This window comes from Hermetia illucens, chromosome 6, assembly GCF_905115235.1.
Source record: "Hermetia illucens chromosome 6, iHerIll2.2.curated.20191125, whole genome shotgun sequence".
Lineage (NCBI taxonomy): Eukaryota > Metazoa > Arthropoda > Insecta > Diptera > Stratiomyidae > Hermetia > Hermetia illucens.
The window spans coordinates 20,243,269-20,258,780 of NC_051854.1; the positions used below are offsets into that span (position 1 = coordinate 20,243,269).

Here is a 15,512-nt window from a genome sequence, read left to right on the forward strand (position 1 = left end):
TAAAAGCTGTCTGCCATCCTACTCTACGCCATCGCTCCATCTGAGACAGGGTCTGCCACGTCTTCTTTTTCTACAATAGAGGTTGCCCTTATAGGCTTTTCGGGCTATTAAGTGATTCGGATTAACCTGTTGAGCAGGTGACGTGGTATCACTCACAAAATTTCATGGTTGTAGACGCTACGGAATTGGCCATCTTCATGAAGAACGTCAAAAATTCTTCGGAAGATTCTTCACTCGAACACGGCCAAGAGTTCGTAATTTTTCTTGTTAAGAACCCAACTCTCTAAGGAATACATGACGACTGGCAAGATCGTTGTCTTTTATAGTAAGAGATTTGACCCTTTGGTGAGACGTTTCGAGCGGATGTTTCGTGTGGAACAGTTTTTGTAAGCTGAAATAGGCTCTTTTGGCTGCCAACAACCTTGCGCGGATTTCATCGTTGTAGCTGCTATCGCTTGTGATTGCCGACCCTAGATGGGAGAAACTATCAACTGTCTCAAAGTTGTAGTCTTCTCTCTTTATTGTTTTTGTTTGACCAGTGCGATTCGATATTGTTCGTTCTTTGGTTTTTTGCACTGACGTTACCACCATGTACTCCGTCTTGCCTTTATTAATGTGCAGCCCAAGATCTCGCGCTAATCGCTACCTGCTCGATCTGGATGAAGGTAAACTGTACATCTCGGGTTGTTCTTCCCATAATGTCAATATCGTCAGCGTAGGACAGTATTTGGGTGGACTTGAAGAGGATGGTGCTTCTTGCATTAACATCTGCATCGCGGATCACTTTTTCTAGGACCAGGTTAAAAAGGATCCATGATAGGGCATCCCCTTGTCTTAGAACATTGTTGATGTCGAATGGTCTGGAGAGTGATCCTCCTGCTTTTATCTGGTGAGGGTCAGCCTAGCCGGGATGTACAATTTAGTCGTGTAAAGTTTTACCCTGGGTATGCTATCAGCTATGAAGCCAATGAAAAGATGGTGAAACTAATGGCCACATTCCAAGAGTTTTTCCATCGTTTGTTGCGAGAGAAAATCTGATCTGTTGCTGATTTGCCTGGAGTGAAACCTCTTTAGTATGAGCCAATGATGTTCTGGGCGTATGGGGCTATCCGGCCTAGCAAGATAACGGAGAATATCTTATAGATGGTTCTCAGCAACGTGATACCTCAGTAATTGCTGCACTGCGTGATATTTCCCTTTTTATGTATGGGACAGATAATTTCTCACAGAAAGCAGGCAGAAAAAGGTCCTAATAAAAATAAGTTCAATGCATTTTTAAACATTTTTATTGATTCTGCATGAAATTATTGATAATTTCCTGCTGTTCCGTTTCAATGCGCTGTAAATACTGAAACTCAGTTTTCAAGCGATCCAATTCCATTGCCCGCTCCAATATTTGTGCCTGAAGTAGAGATAGTGGAATAATATTAGAAATTAGATCAGAATATCAACGAGAATGCAATTAAAGCAGAAAAACCTGATAATGTTGCTGCTCGGCTTCTCTTTGCTTGGAAACAGTTTTCAATAAATTCTGAGTGTTAATTGCGCGCAACTTTTCTTGTTCGACATCCTTTGAGTAGTTTTCAGCGGTTTGAAGGAAGTCAGCAGCGATTCTTTTGAAGTTCTGTAGCTCTGGAAGTATTAAATGTTTGTAAAATGAAATTCAGTTGCGAATATTTTTGAATTAGTCAGAGTTTGGTTACGAATTTACTTTCAGCATATTCGTTGCACTCTTCCTTCAAGTCATTTGTCTCCGTAGCGATCTTCGGATCTAGCACTCGCAAATAGTAAATATCATCGATATAAAGTCCCGCCTTTTGCAATTCCTCCGACATTTTCACACTTTTCAATTTGAATTGTTTGCCTTCCGGTTCCCATGGCACCCGGTACTGCCACACCGAAACGATACTCGCCAGACAGAACCGCATCCGAAACCGTCACGAATCTGACACTTTGACAGCAGATACGTCGCAAGAACTGTCAACAGCACTTTCAACAAGATCCACTTTGGGCTCTAGAACTTGCGCAAACTTGCCGCGGCACAGTTCAACCGTAACATTTAACTCGTCGAGACGACCAGTAACTTTGTATTTGTCGCGAGGTGTTCGTAAACGGCTACAAAATTGAGTCGGACAAACGGGAAATGTCCGGCGACCACAAGACGGTGCTCCAGGGCAGCCCTTCGCAGTACGTCAAATTGAATGTAGGCGGTTGCCTGTTCTACACAACGATCGGGACCCTGACCAAGCATGATACCATGCTCAGTGCGATGTTCAGCGGTCGAATGGAAGTCCTGACCGACTCGGAAGGTGAGTGAGTTGTTGCGTTTATTATCGCGGATGACTGGGTCCTTAGAGGGGCCCGTACTGCTGTGGGAGGTGCTTCGAGACTCGCGGGCTTAACCCCATGATTGTGTCGCTGATTCGTGGCCGTAGCAATGTTGGTCATAAGAATGTTTTTATCGGTTCCTTATCATTTGATAAAACTGAACCACAAACTCGATTGGTGTTGGCTCATTTTAATTACTCACCTCTATATGACATCATGGTCTGGTTCAAGGGGATGTGCTTACGGGGGAGGGTGGTTTCCTTAGCGGATACTTTTTGGTGGTTTCTTGAGTTAGACTACATTTGGTATGCTGCTAAGTTCTATTCCTTCTCTTTATGTATCTGTTGAGGGACAAGGTGAGAGGATTAACAAGGCTCTGGCTTCTCGATTCGCCAATCGATTGCATTCACATCCGGTCCTTTCTCGCCTTCTCTGCCTCTCTTAACTTGCACTGAATTCGTCCCACCTTGTGGTTGACCGCATCCCAATCCTTCTGGTATGCAAGCATTTTCCCAATTAGGCTTTCCGGTGTTACTGTCCTTTCCAATCTCCCTCTAGGTCCTTGGTTTCATCTGCGAAGGACAATGGAAGAAGGCTTGATCTGGCTCCTCTGGAAGTTGATACAGTTCCACCAAGTCCCGTGAGAAACTCCCTGCGATCATAGTTTATTTCACAATGCGTGCGCTGTCGATCCTTTTTCGTCCGTTCTCATGGTTGCTGCCATCTGCTCAGCATATCTCTCCTTTCGGCGTTTTTCACGTGATGAGAGGAAGAAGAGGGCCCGTCATAGCTATAGTGATCCCTTCGGATGAATATAACTTCACTTCCACAAAATTTTGATGAAACCACAGCTACACCATCATCGTAACCCACTATCATGGTCTCGTTAACAGCTGGAGCTTTAGGGCATCGTTTGATATCATTTTCCACATTGGTGGTCCTAGCACAGAGCTCTGTGGGACACCAGTGTAGACAATTTATTCCTTGGGTTGCCTGTGTCGTACCAAAGCTTTCTTCCTGTTATATAGCTGTCGGGAAGCGCAGTTAAGTGGCTGTGTACACCACTCGTCGCCAAAGATCTTATAAGGCTCGTGTTGGCCTAGCTGAATGCATTTTGCACATCGAAGGTGATCACTGCGCAATACTTGCTAGTGCCACGTTTCCATGCATTACCTTTTCAGCCAAACCAGTCGCCAGTTCAATCGCGTTGATCTGGTCGTGCGGAAGCCGAATTGTCGGCCCGATTATCCTCCCAGACTACAACGAGGAGCAGATTATTTGCTCCATATACAACCCTCCACCCCCAGCGGGAAACTACATACACGGCTCCTTCAGCTTCTCTGCCGCAAGTCAAAACGGACGAATTACGCGTCTCTTCTCCTGATTGCGCTTTCTTGCTGGACGAAGGGATTTAGTCAATCGATGTTCCCAACGTTCAGGCTATAATGGTTTCGGCCTCGCTCAAGGACTTCGACAGGGCCCTCCTAAAGTGGTTGCAGTGGCTTCCGTGGGGCGTCTGTCTTAATTAGGGAATGCGTACAGGTTTCGGGATCCCTGGGCACAGCAGTCGCGGTTTTCGTGTGGTTGGTGGCGGGTTACCCGAGCCGATGTCGAGAACAGGGTCGCAGGAGAGTTTCAGATTCTCCCCGTATACCAGCTCCGTGGGACTTGGAGCAAATTTTTTTCAATTGGCGGTTCGAAGGCCAAGTAGAACGAGTGGCAGGACATGCGATCAAGAAGGGTCCTCTTGAGTCATTATAGCGGCCTTCAGCGTCCTGTGCTACCTCTTGAGAATCCCATTGCTCTGTGGGTGGTACTGGCACACCAAAGCGTGGAATCCATTCGCGACAGAGGGCCTCAGCACAAGATTGTGCAGAAATGTCATTCAGGCCACCGCGTGAATCTATCGATGATGGTGAAGTAAAACCTGAAACCCTGCGGCTCTAGCAAAGGGCCAATGATGTGGAGCTGGATTGTATGGAAACTCTGGATGGAACACTCCTATCTCTTTCCTCACATGCTTTGTAGTCTTGCACTGGCATATGATGCACTATCTGGCCCAAGAATTAATGTCCTTGTTCATGGACGGCCAGAAATACTTCGTGGTGACTAACTGATTCATTGTCTGAATGGCTGGCTGCGCCAGATCGTGGTTCCTTGTCTGAGTCTCGCAGTATATACTGGATGTTGAACCGAAGCTGGAAACTCCCTAAATGTGTATTTGGAGTTGGTCTTCAAGCTCTGAAGGACTGCGTCTCGGCGATTGCCGGAAAATCGACGGTGCCGGGGAACCTCTGCAAAACGTGACAAAGCGTCAGCAACTATGTTATCTTTTGCAGACACGTGTTGAATGTCGGAAATGAACTGCCTGATAAGGCTCAAGTGCCGAAGTTGGCAATGGGACGCTTTGCCGGGCTTTTCTTTTCTTTAAACAAAAGTGAGTGACTTAACATTATGAACGGCCTGCCTTCAAGGGAATACTGGAAGTATTTAATTGCGAAGTACCCGGCTAATAACTCACGATCATAAGTGCTGTGGTTCCGTTGAGCGGGGTTCGGTTCTTTGAAGAAGAAGTTCAACAGCTCCCAGATTTTGTTCACTTTTTGGTGAAAGCATCGACGAATACGGCTAGGGATGCATCTTGCTGAGGTAATGCCAGAAGTGTCCACGAGCTGTTGCTTGGTGGTCTCAAATGTCTGGACAGCCTCTGGGAATTACACAATTAGACGGGAGACTTTGTTTTTACGCCCAGACAAGAAGGCGCTAATGGTCGATTGATGGTGGGTGGCCTTGGGCAAGAAACGACGATAGAAGTTTAACATGCCCAAGAACCTTCTCAGATCCTTAACAGTTTTCGGAAGCGGGAAGCTCGAAATCGCTTACACCTTGACTGCGTCCGGCTGAATGCCTTGAGGGGTAATTAGGTGACCGAGGAATCTAACCTGCGACTATAGGAATTTGTACTTTTCAACGTTAAGTACAAGCCCGGCCTGCACTCGAGATGTTCTAAATACTCGGACTCAGAGAAAGACGCGACCAGAACATCGTCCAAACAACGAAACAGAAGTTGAGGTTTCGCAGCACAGAGTGGATGAATTTTCTGCGTCGCATTGTACAGTCCAAAATTCATCCTAGTGAACTCAAAGAGCCCGAAAGGTGGGCATATTGCCGTTTTCGGAATGTCTTCAGGAGTTACAGGGATCTGATGGTACGCCTTAACTAAGTGCAAGGTCGAGAAAATAAGGCAGTTTTCGATAGAGTGCGCAAAATCGTGGATGAGTGGGTCTAGGATCTAGACATCTGTAGTTGCCTTGCCACAAGGTCTCCATTCGCTATTGGATTTATAGACCATGTGAAGTGGCGGAGAGCAGCAATTGCCTGAATGTCTGCAAATACTTTGCTTAACAAGTTCTTCGAACTCTTCTCGCATAATGGACGCACCATACAAAAGATCGGCGAGCCAGTAGTGTTGATGTGGTGCTGAACGTCATGCTTAACGGGCTCAGAGACTACGCTCGGTAGTAATGTTGCGGTATTTTTGCAGAAGGGCGCGAATACGTATGTCGACAACGTCTTCAAAAACGATGGAAATAGTGCTGGGTGAGAAGGATGAGATTTTTCTTGATGACCTAACGAAAGTTGTGCGGTCAATGAGGGACCTATGATGAATATCTAATAGCAAACTATAGTGGCACAGAAAATCCGTGCTTTAGATGTATATACTGATGTCCGCGATTTCGAAGCGCCAAGAAAATGTTCGTCGAATTTCTAAACTCCAGTCTATCTGCTGTGCTGTGGCGAGGTCTAACAATTGCGATGTTAACTTATGATATCAGAATATGGGAATAATCGAGATTTCAGCCCCAGTATCGACCAGATAGTTGCGCCGGCTCAAGGGGTCGTAGATTGCGAGACGACGTGGTGCTGCATTTCGGATAGCAGTCGTTAGAACTCTCGGCAACTCTGGTTTCGTCGCTGGTAGTATTTTTTTTCCGCCGGTATACATCCGCCACTGAAGAAGGGAACAACCTGTTCCCGATATGTTGATATTTGCTGAATGAAAAAAAAATACTACTAGCAACGGAGAGGGTCTTGCGTTTTAATTCCTAAAAACTTATTGCTAGAAATACCACGGACACGCATTGATTATAAGTCTAGTTTTTCGGTGCGAAATTGCAGGGGCTGGTACATTTCTTTATTTTTTTCGGCGAACGTACTTTGCAATGTTGCCAATTTATTTGTGGGCTTAAGTGCCCTTCGCTGGGCTTAAGATGTAATTGTAATGTGACGGACGTTCCGGAGTCCGTAGCAGGGCGGACAGATAGTTTGTACCCCAACCTTTTTAATATCCGTTTCAGGAACGTGGATAATAAAGAAGATTTCTGGCATATGGGCTCTCTCTATCACTTTACCACCTAGCAGCATGTAGGGTGTTGAGGTTATTCTAGACAATAAGGCGTAACATTTGAAGCTTTTTGCATCGTTCACTTCAGTCATCGTAGGGATGGTAACAGTATCCGTTTTACTGCTGCTTGTCCCCAGTCCCCATGCATGGTACTCATTTTGGGCTGGCTCTTGACCACTAGAATCTTTGAAATTTTTTCTTTAGAGCGATCTGACCAGTTCTTTGACAAGAAATTTCAGCAGATTTCACGTCCCCCCGCTTCAAAAACTTCGCGTCGCTAAATGTGTCCACCTCTTGCTCAGTTATGATGCTACTAACAGCCAATCTCCTTTGGCGAATCACATTCAGTTTACATCCCCATCCAACATTGTTCGGTTAATATTTGATGCTTTAATTTCCTGAGTGAACTTCCTTCAATTCTTTAGTATTTCCTATTCAATCTAGCTACTTAATTCTAATATTTGAGGTGAAGGTTGAGATAAGGTTTATTTCTCTTCTTTCTTAGATTTTATTTCGGCTTTCAATCGGTAGCTGGTAGTGTCCCAATACACATTGACGCAATTGCACCAGACAACTGTGTATGCTCTTCTAATCTCAGTGTGTCGCTATTTTTTCCTCGATAGTTCGTTAGCGCACTGTGCAACGGACAGTCACATAATGATAAGCCAATAAACGATATTTAATAAATATTGCTGTTGTTACTAACGAGGAAAGTGTCGTCGTCGGTGTGTGGATTTTAATAAACTGTCGGCGCCTAATAAAATTGGTAAAACAAAGGCAGCTACGGAAAAAGTAGAACCGGTTGTCGACTAACAAAGTTAGAAAAGTAGTTTGGCGTGCGCAGTGGAGGGCGCATTTAAAATGATACCAGGCCGGCTCCTGAAGAAATGGAGTCTGAGTACGAGGACGCGTCAGCGACGAACTGTGGCTGCAAACGTTCAACATTGCCAACGATTCTGATGGATTAGGGGCAAGCAAACAAAAGCTAACGATGGAGTAGTAGCCCTACGAAGACTTAATCCGGAGTCTGCAGTTGACCATTGCCTCACTAGAGGCAACTGTCAAATCCCTCCAAGCAGACCAATTGCACAACTTTGTCACATCGAAGGCAAAGCATGGGGGCCGTAGACTGGATCTGTGGCTAGTTACTTTTGACGCCTCCTCCGAGATGGACGATCTCATCCCAGTAAAAACCATAAACTGCACTTTAGTCCGCGTTGAGCGAATTATTAATAAACAGATTCTTCATTGCAAAAATCCCCAGCAAGTTGGTCATGTGGCACCGGACGCTGGAAGAAAGCTCTAAGTGTGTGAATTGTGGGGCAAGTGACCACCACGCCAACTACCCCAAATGTCCTAACTTTGGCAAAGTGCTGGCGAGGAGGAACGCCCAAAAAAAGGATCCTCCTTCACGGACCAATCCAATTCCACCCACTAGAACACACGTGATGTCAACGCCTCCTTTCACTCGGCTTTTCTTGTATTTCGCTGATTTATTACGCAGCGGCAACTTCTTCGAACTTTCGCTGAGCAATCCCGGTAGTTCGATGAAAGATCCTCGAGACCGAGGGCTCTTTGATGTTGTTAGAGTTGAATAGAAACTGGTGAGATTCTTTTAGAGCATACTGTGAGAAACTAGAAGGTGAAAAGGAGACTGCCAGGTTGTGCAGAGTCCTTAATAAGGATGAGTCGGCCAAGTTGAATTCTTTTAGAAAACCGGATGGTACTTTCACGAACTCCAGAGTTGAGTCTATACAGACTCTCTTGGAAGTACACCACCCGGGACAACTGGTCTCTGCGGTTGTTACGAATGAAAAGGCGAGAGCTGTTGTACTATCATTTGAACACTTCAAAGCACCTGGCATGGATGGCATCTACTCAGCGATGCTAAAGGAGGGTATAGGGCACTTAGAGCAAATTTTAAGAAATATTTTTCGAGGATGTCTTGCTTTGGGCTACGTGCCTTCCTCTTCGCAGAAGGTGAAGGTAGTCTTCATACCAAAGCCTGGGAAAGATGACTATTCAAATCCAAAGAACTCCAGGCATTTCAGCCTAACATAATTTTCGCTGAAATGTCTGGAGAGACTGGTTGAGTGTCACATTCGCGAGAAGGCGCTCCCCCTAAATGAAAACCTACATGCTTACCAACGTGGAAAGTCCTGTGAGTTTGCTCTTCATTCTTTGGTTTCAAAGATAGAGGATGCAACTCTGGAGGGTTAGTACGCGATGGGGGTGTTCGTGAACATTGAAGGGGCTTTTGACTGTGCGCCCATCCAAAAGCTCTGTGATGCCGCCAGAGAGAATGGTGTTGATGAAATTCTAATAAAGTGGATCTATGCTATGCTAACGCCGAGATTGTCGTGTACTGAAGTGTGTGTTGATCGCTACCTAAGGAGGTGTGTGGCACAGAGCATTGGAAGAGTCATTGGGAGAACTGAATCTAATTTTCGCAGTGCAACCTGGATGATTGACGAGCAGTTGAAGGGCAAGCGTATCGCAATCTGTAGTGATAATCAAGCTACATTGAGGGCATTGAGCAGTACTTTGATCACTTCAAAAATCGTTCAGGAATGTAGAAACCGATTAAATTCGGTTTCTAGATTCAATACGGTGGATTTACTCTGGGTTCCTGCTCATTGTGGTTTAGAGGGAAATGAAATCTCGGATGGCTTAGCAAAAGAGGCTTCAATTTTCCCAGCAATTGGGGTGTCAGTGGCACTGGCTGATGCTGCTATCAAAAACTGGGAACAAGCTTCTCATAATGACAGGTGGCGAAGCCTTAATGCTGCTAGACAAACGAAACTTTTCCTGTCAGAACCAAACAAACATACTGCAATCCTCCCCCTGCGTCCCCCTGTCGAAAAGCAGGAAAACTTGCAGAAGTAATGTGGGCATTCTGACTGGCCATAATTCACTAAATGGGCATATGTTCAGAATAGGAATTATCCAAGATGATACGTGTCCATCCTGTAATGAGGAAGCGGAATCCACGTGAGGCTCAGGGCATTTTGTGTTTCTCTGTGTGATATGTTGTCGAATGCTCCTTCGATATCCAAAATCGCACAAAGTGCTATTTCTTTTGTTTCTATGGCATCCCGTAGTACATCCGTCAGCTGATATAGAGTACTTTCAGTTGACCGTCCTGCTCGGTAAGGTTGTTGACACTGATGTAGGCGGTTATGCTTTAATATAGTTGTCTATGACCTTTTCCACCGTTTTGAGTACGAACGATGTTAGGCAAATTGGTCTGAAAGATTTATGGTAAAAAGGATCTTTTTAACCCTCTTTCGGAATAAAGACCACTTTTGTTCGTCTCCATGCCCCTGGTGTATATCCCAGGGCTATAATGCCCCTTACCACCCTCAGAAGAGACTCTAAGATGATTCCTAGGCTACTCTGAATTACTGATGGGAAAATGCCATCTTCTCCGGGTGATTTCAGTGGTTTAAAAGTTTACACTGCCCACCTTAGCCTAGCTTCTGAGTATACCTCTCTTGCTAGTTTCCGGTCCTCCTTTCTTCCCATTTTATTCGTTGTTGGGATGTCAGGCAGAATGTTGTCACCTGCTGCTGTGGGGTAGAACCCCGGAAAATGAGTTCTGAGAAGCAGGATGTTGTCCCGTCTTTGGCTACAGCCTTGTAAAGCCTGGTTGCTTCTGTGATCTGTTCCAACCTTTCACAGAATTCCCTGGGGCTGTTCCATTTTGCTTCCCTGATCGCGTTGCTATACGCAGTCAGTGCATTTTTGTACCTCTGCAGGTCCGCGGTTTGTTTTGCCCGGTTGAAGGTTCCTATTCCACCATGGTACATCCCTTGATGACTTAACTCAGCCGGGCAGCTGGCCTCGTATGCGTCAGTGACGACTGTGTTGAGGTTGTCCACCACTGTCTCTAGCTCTAGTTCGCTCCTCATGTCACCGTCTCCTTGTGTGCTCAAGTCCATCACATAGGATTCCCAATCCGTTCTCCTGGGATTCCTTATTATTCTTTTTATTCCGGAGTTACCCTCGAGTTGAATCTGATTATTTTGTGATCGAACATAGAGGGCTCTTCCGACACCCTCCAGCCTGTTCGTTAAAGTATGTGAGTGCTCCGGCTATGGATGTATCAGACATCAGATTTTTGGTGCTGATGCGCTCCAGATGCAGCGGGTAGCATCACATCCACTAACGGAATTCCTGCGATACAATGGATCACTAAGGTCTGAGTGCTCAGAAGTTTTGCCTCTCCCCCACCTGAAACGGAGCCTTCAAAACCCCAAGCATCGACGCCATCTTGGTGGTCAAATTACTTGAAACATGTCTGTTACATCCTAACTCCTTAGTTGCTGGATGTCTAAGGATTGAAATCCACGAGGAAAACTTCCCCGCTCGAACCGATTCCCACAAATTCTCCTTTCCTACAGAAGTGATTACCGTCTCTTCGACAATGAAGGTAGAGTAGTCCTCTACACAGGTCGCCACTCCCACGCCCAATACGTTCCTCCATCCAAATGAAGTAGTTCAAATCGTAAATAATCCACTTTCCCTTCTTAATTCCTTCCCTCCTTGTCCTCCCGTTTCTCCTTATTTCAGAATTACCGGTAATAACGATTGGAGGTTTTTGTAATTCCTCCAGGCACCACCCATTTATCAACAATCAACAATATAATGAAATTTTATTAGGTTAAGTTCCATAGTTTTAACCTTAGATTAAGTTAACTGCTAAGGTCCCTGTTAAGTCAACTATCTTTTAAATTGTGATGTCCATATTTATTACTAAAAAGGCTGCTTCAAAAAAATGTTTTTTGTTCCAATCGTTGCAAAAATTAGATAATAATTAAACTTACTTTGTCAATTAGACTAAATTTTGAAGAGAACAATCGGTTCTACTATGAAAATAAATAAAATCTCAACATTAATTGGATGAAATCATTATTCCTTTTTAGGATGGATTCTAATCGACCGCAGTGGCACACATTTTGGAACAATTCTCAACTACTTACGAGATGGTCGAGTACCGCTCCCAGAGTCCCGCAAAGAAATCGAAGAACTACTCGCCGAGGCCAAATACTACTGCATATCCGACCTAGCTGTATCCTGCGAACGTGCTCTTGTGAAAAACATGGAACCTGAACCGATTTGTCGAATCCCGCTAATCACATCACAAAAGGAAGAACAAATGCTTATCAACAACTCAACAAAGCCAGTGGTCATGCTCGTGGTGAACCGACACAACAACAAGTACTCGTACACCAGCACCTCCGATGACAATTTGCTCAAAAACATTGAACTCTTCGACAAGCTCTCTCTTCGCTTCAGTGGAAGGATACTTTTCATTAAGGATGTGATAGGATCGAGTGAGATTTGTTGCTGGCTGTTCTTTGGACATGGGAAACGGGTGGCGGAAGTGTGTTGCACATCGATTGTCTATGCAACCGACAGAAAACACACGAAAGTTGATTTTCCAGAGGCAAGAATCTATGAAGTTACCCTACAGGTTTTGCTGTATGAGAACCGTAACGCTCCGGATCAGGAATTGTTGCAGGCCACGTCGTCCGTCCGGGGGGGAGGTGGTGGCGGTGGTGGTCTTCAATTGTACACTAGCGACGAAGAGGAAGAACGTAGTGGCTCCGCTCCAAATCGATCGAAACAGGCGAATAACCCAATATGATTTGCAAATCAGCTCATAGTGATTACTAAAAATGGACTATTGCCAAAGAAAAAGTAGAGGATTTTTTTTCAATTTGTTTGTCCATTGCATCTTTTTTCTAATTTAGATAATTAGCTATAACTTGTTCGAGTCAGGATGGAATTTGAACCGTTTTTGATCACTGATAAGATAATATCGAAAGATTCAAAGGTTTCAAAAAGCAGAAATGCCTACTTTCGAAAGAGATTTGCAGATCCCCTGGAAATCCTGATTCGAATTCCATACACATGCACTTGCACTTTATTTAATCTGATTCATTTGGATGATTACGTTCGTTCATAATTGTCTGAGCGAGTTATCCTTTCATTAAATATTCAGAAGTCACGACGTTGTGGGTGTATATGAAGAAACTAACTAATCTAGAGCTGTCGATCCATGAATTTATCGTCCTAACAAAGGAGTTTTAATCAGAGTTTTATCGAGAGCGACAAATAGGTCTCAGGAATAAATTGACCGTAGCGCATTCACAGTAGTTGCATGGATATGCGGACTCATCATTCGAGATAGATATGAACAATAATATTAATAATACGAGGAAGCATAAGAAAAGTAAATGTTTACTAGTGCTCCGGGAAAATGTTGAAATATTTGTGAAAGTAATACGCTCAATACTATTATACAGTACTTTTCTTGTAGCAAATGGTTGGTCTGAAATTTACTGATCAAAGAATGGAGGTTCATTTCTTCGATTCTGTGAGAGTAGTGGGAGTTGGGAGAGTTGCGACCTGATACAAATGTAAGGTTCTAAGCTCTGCATATAGTTTTTTTGGGGTCCATTTTAGATGATATGAAAAAATATTAGGATTGAAGAAGTGAACGGAGTTACTTTGGTCATTTGATAGAAATAAACGAAACTAAGCTCGCACAGGCGAGCAAACATGTACAAAGATGTGTATTCTTAAGAACCAATGAAAATTGCTTTTATTTATACTTATTGTCTTTGTAAAAACTGATTTTGCATTTGGCAACCAAGAATTTGAAAGTTTTTAAAGTAAATTGGATGTGTTGTAAGTAGATAAGAATTTAACAAGGCATAAATGCTAGAATTTTCAAATGAATGTGTATTTTGTTCACTAAAATATTCCATTTTCGACTTTATTGACTGTTTAGAGAAGTAAAAAAAAACTTTCTGGTTTTCATATATGCTGTGCTGCGGCTCTTTTATTATTTTTATGACGAGTTACTCATAATTGAAATAAAAAATAACTGTGTAACACGAATATGTTTTTTTTAAGCCGATTCACTGGACCATTCATAGGATACTGCAACTAAGAAATGACAATAGCTCTCTCTCTCTCTTGTGAAACTGTTCAAAAGATCCCAGAAATTATGGCGGACACGATACGGATCGGAGCTATATATATCTTCATCATCATCAACGGCGCAACAAACGGTACCCGGTCTAGGTCTGCCTTAATAAGGAACTCCAGACATCCCGGCTTTGTGCCGAGGTCCACCAATTCGATATCCCTAAAAGCTGCCTGGTGTCCTGGCCTACGCCAAAGCTCCATCTCAGACAGGGTCTGCCTCGTCTTCTTTTTCTACCATAGATATTGCCCTTATAAACTTTCTGGGCTGGATCATCCTCATCCATATGGATAAAGTGGCCCGCCCACCGTAACTTATTGAGCCGGATTTTATCCACAATCTAACGGGCATGGTATCGCTCATAGATTTCGTCGTTATGTAGGCTGTCTTGTACAGTAAGCGCTTTGATCCTATGGTGAGACGTTTCGAGTGTTTCGAGAGTTTTTGTAAACTAAAATAGGCTCTGTTGATTACCAACAACCGTGCCCGGATTTCATCATCGCATCTGTTATCGGTTGTGATTTTCGACCCTAGATAGGAGAAATTATCAACGGTGTCAAAGGTGTAGTCTCCTATCTTTATTCTTCCCGTTTGACCAGTGCGGTTTGATGTTGATTGGTTGGTTTTTGGTGCTGAGATTACCATATATTTTGTCTTGCCTTGATCTTTCCATGATGTCGATATCGTCAGCATAGGCCAGTAGTTGGGTGGTCTTAAAGACGATTGTACCTCCCGCATTTAACCTCAGCATCACGGATCACTTTCTCCAGGGCCAGGTTAAAGAGGACGCATGATAGGGCATCCCTTTGTCGTAGACCATTGTTGATGTCGAATGGTCTTGAGAGTGATTTCGCTGCTTTTATTTGGCCTCGTACATTGGTCAGGATCAGCCTAGTCAGTCTTACCAATTTCGTCGGTATACGGAAATGTCTCATGGCCATGTACAGTTTTACCCTGGCTATGCTGTCATAGGCGGCTTTAAAGTCGACGAAAAGATGGTGCAACTGATGTCCATATTCCAACAGTTTTTCCATCACTTGCCGCAGAGAAAAAATCTGATCTGTTGCTGATTTGCCTGGAGTGAAGACTCTTTGGTATGGGTCAATGATGTTCTGAGCGTATGGGGCTATCCGGCCTACCAGGATAGTGGAGAATATCTTGTACATGGTACTCGGCAACGTGATACCTCTATAATTGCTGCACTGTGTGATATCTCCCTTTTTATGTATGAGACAGATAATGCCTTGTTGCTAATCGTCAGGCATTGATTCGCTGTCCCATACCTTGAGCAAAAGTTGATGAACCACTTGGAGTAACTGGTCACCTCCATATTTAACCAATTCGCCTGTGATTCCATCGGCTCCTGGCGACTTATGATTTTTTAGCCGATGAATTGCACGGACTGTTTCTCTTAAACTTGGTGGTGGCAGTATTTGTCCGTCGTCTTCAGTTGGCGGGACCTCCAACTCGCCGATGTTCTGGTTGTTCAGTAGCTCATCAAAGTACTCAACCCATCGCTCTAATATGCCCATTCTTTCGGAAATTAGATTTGCCTCTTTGTCTCGGCAGGATAAGCATCGAGGCGTATAAGGCTTCATCCTGCTGACTTGTTGGTAAAACTTCCGCGCCTGGTGCGGTTGCTCCCTGTACTTTTCTAGTTCATAGACTTGTTGGTTCTCCCAGGCTTCCTTTTTCCGTCTGTGAAGTCGCTTCTCCACTCGACGCAGTTCGTGATTAGTCTCTGCGCGTGCCCGCGTCCTTTGAGAATGCAACATTACTCGT

The 15,512-nt window shown here is 44.2% G+C and overlaps 2 protein-coding genes across 2 annotated transcripts; one reads left to right on the forward strand and one right to left on the reverse strand.

The window, feature by feature from the left end:
• Positions 1-1,268: 1,268 nt before the first annotated feature.
• Positions 1,269-1,960, reverse strand: LOC119659168 (intraflagellar transport protein 20 homolog). Its single transcript, XM_038067119.1, has 3 exons — positions 1,712-1,960; positions 1,478-1,632; positions 1,269-1,402 (listed from the first exon to the last, which is right to left on the reverse strand). The coding sequence occupies exons 1-3, from the start codon at positions 1,926-1,928 to the stop codon at positions 1,286-1,288; spliced, it is 489 nt and encodes a 162-aa protein (XP_037923047.1). The 5' UTR covers positions 1,929-1,960; the 3' UTR covers positions 1,269-1,285.
• Positions 1,961-2,108: 148 nt separating this feature from the next.
• LOC119659167 (BTB/POZ domain-containing adapter for CUL3-mediated RhoA degradation protein 3) lies at positions 2,109-13,638 on the forward strand. The gene is made up of 2 exons (XM_038067118.1): positions 2,109-2,309; positions 11,659-13,638. Exons 1-2 carry the CDS (start codon positions 2,144-2,146, stop codon positions 12,381-12,383), a joined length of 891 nt encoding a protein of 296 aa, XP_037923046.1. The 5' UTR covers positions 2,109-2,143; the 3' UTR covers positions 12,384-13,638.
• The last annotated feature ends 1,874 nt before the right edge of the window (positions 13,639-15,512 follow it).

Excerpts from the sequence above, each read along its gene's own strand:
- LOC119659168 (XM_038067119.1), bottom strand. The coding sequence starts at position 1,928 with ATGCGGTTCTGTCTGGCGAGTATCGTTTCGGTGTGGCAGTACCGGGTG. Across the intron at positions 1,633-1,711 it reads GTGCAACGAATATGCTGAAA|AGCTACAGAACTTCAAAAGA; the intron begins GTAAATTCGTAA and ends TAATACTTCCAG. Across the intron at positions 1,403-1,477 it reads CCGAGCAGCAACATTATCAG|GCACAAATATTGGAGCGGGC; the intron begins GTTTTTCTGCTT and ends TCTCTACTTCAG.
- LOC119659167 (XM_038067118.1), top strand. The coding sequence starts at position 2,144 with ATGTCCGGCGACCACAAGACGGTGCTCCAGGGCAGCCCTTCGCAGTAC. Across the intron at positions 2,310-11,658 it reads AGTCCTGACCGACTCGGAAG|GATGGATTCTAATCGACCGC; the intron begins GTGAGTGAGTTG and ends ATTCCTTTTTAG.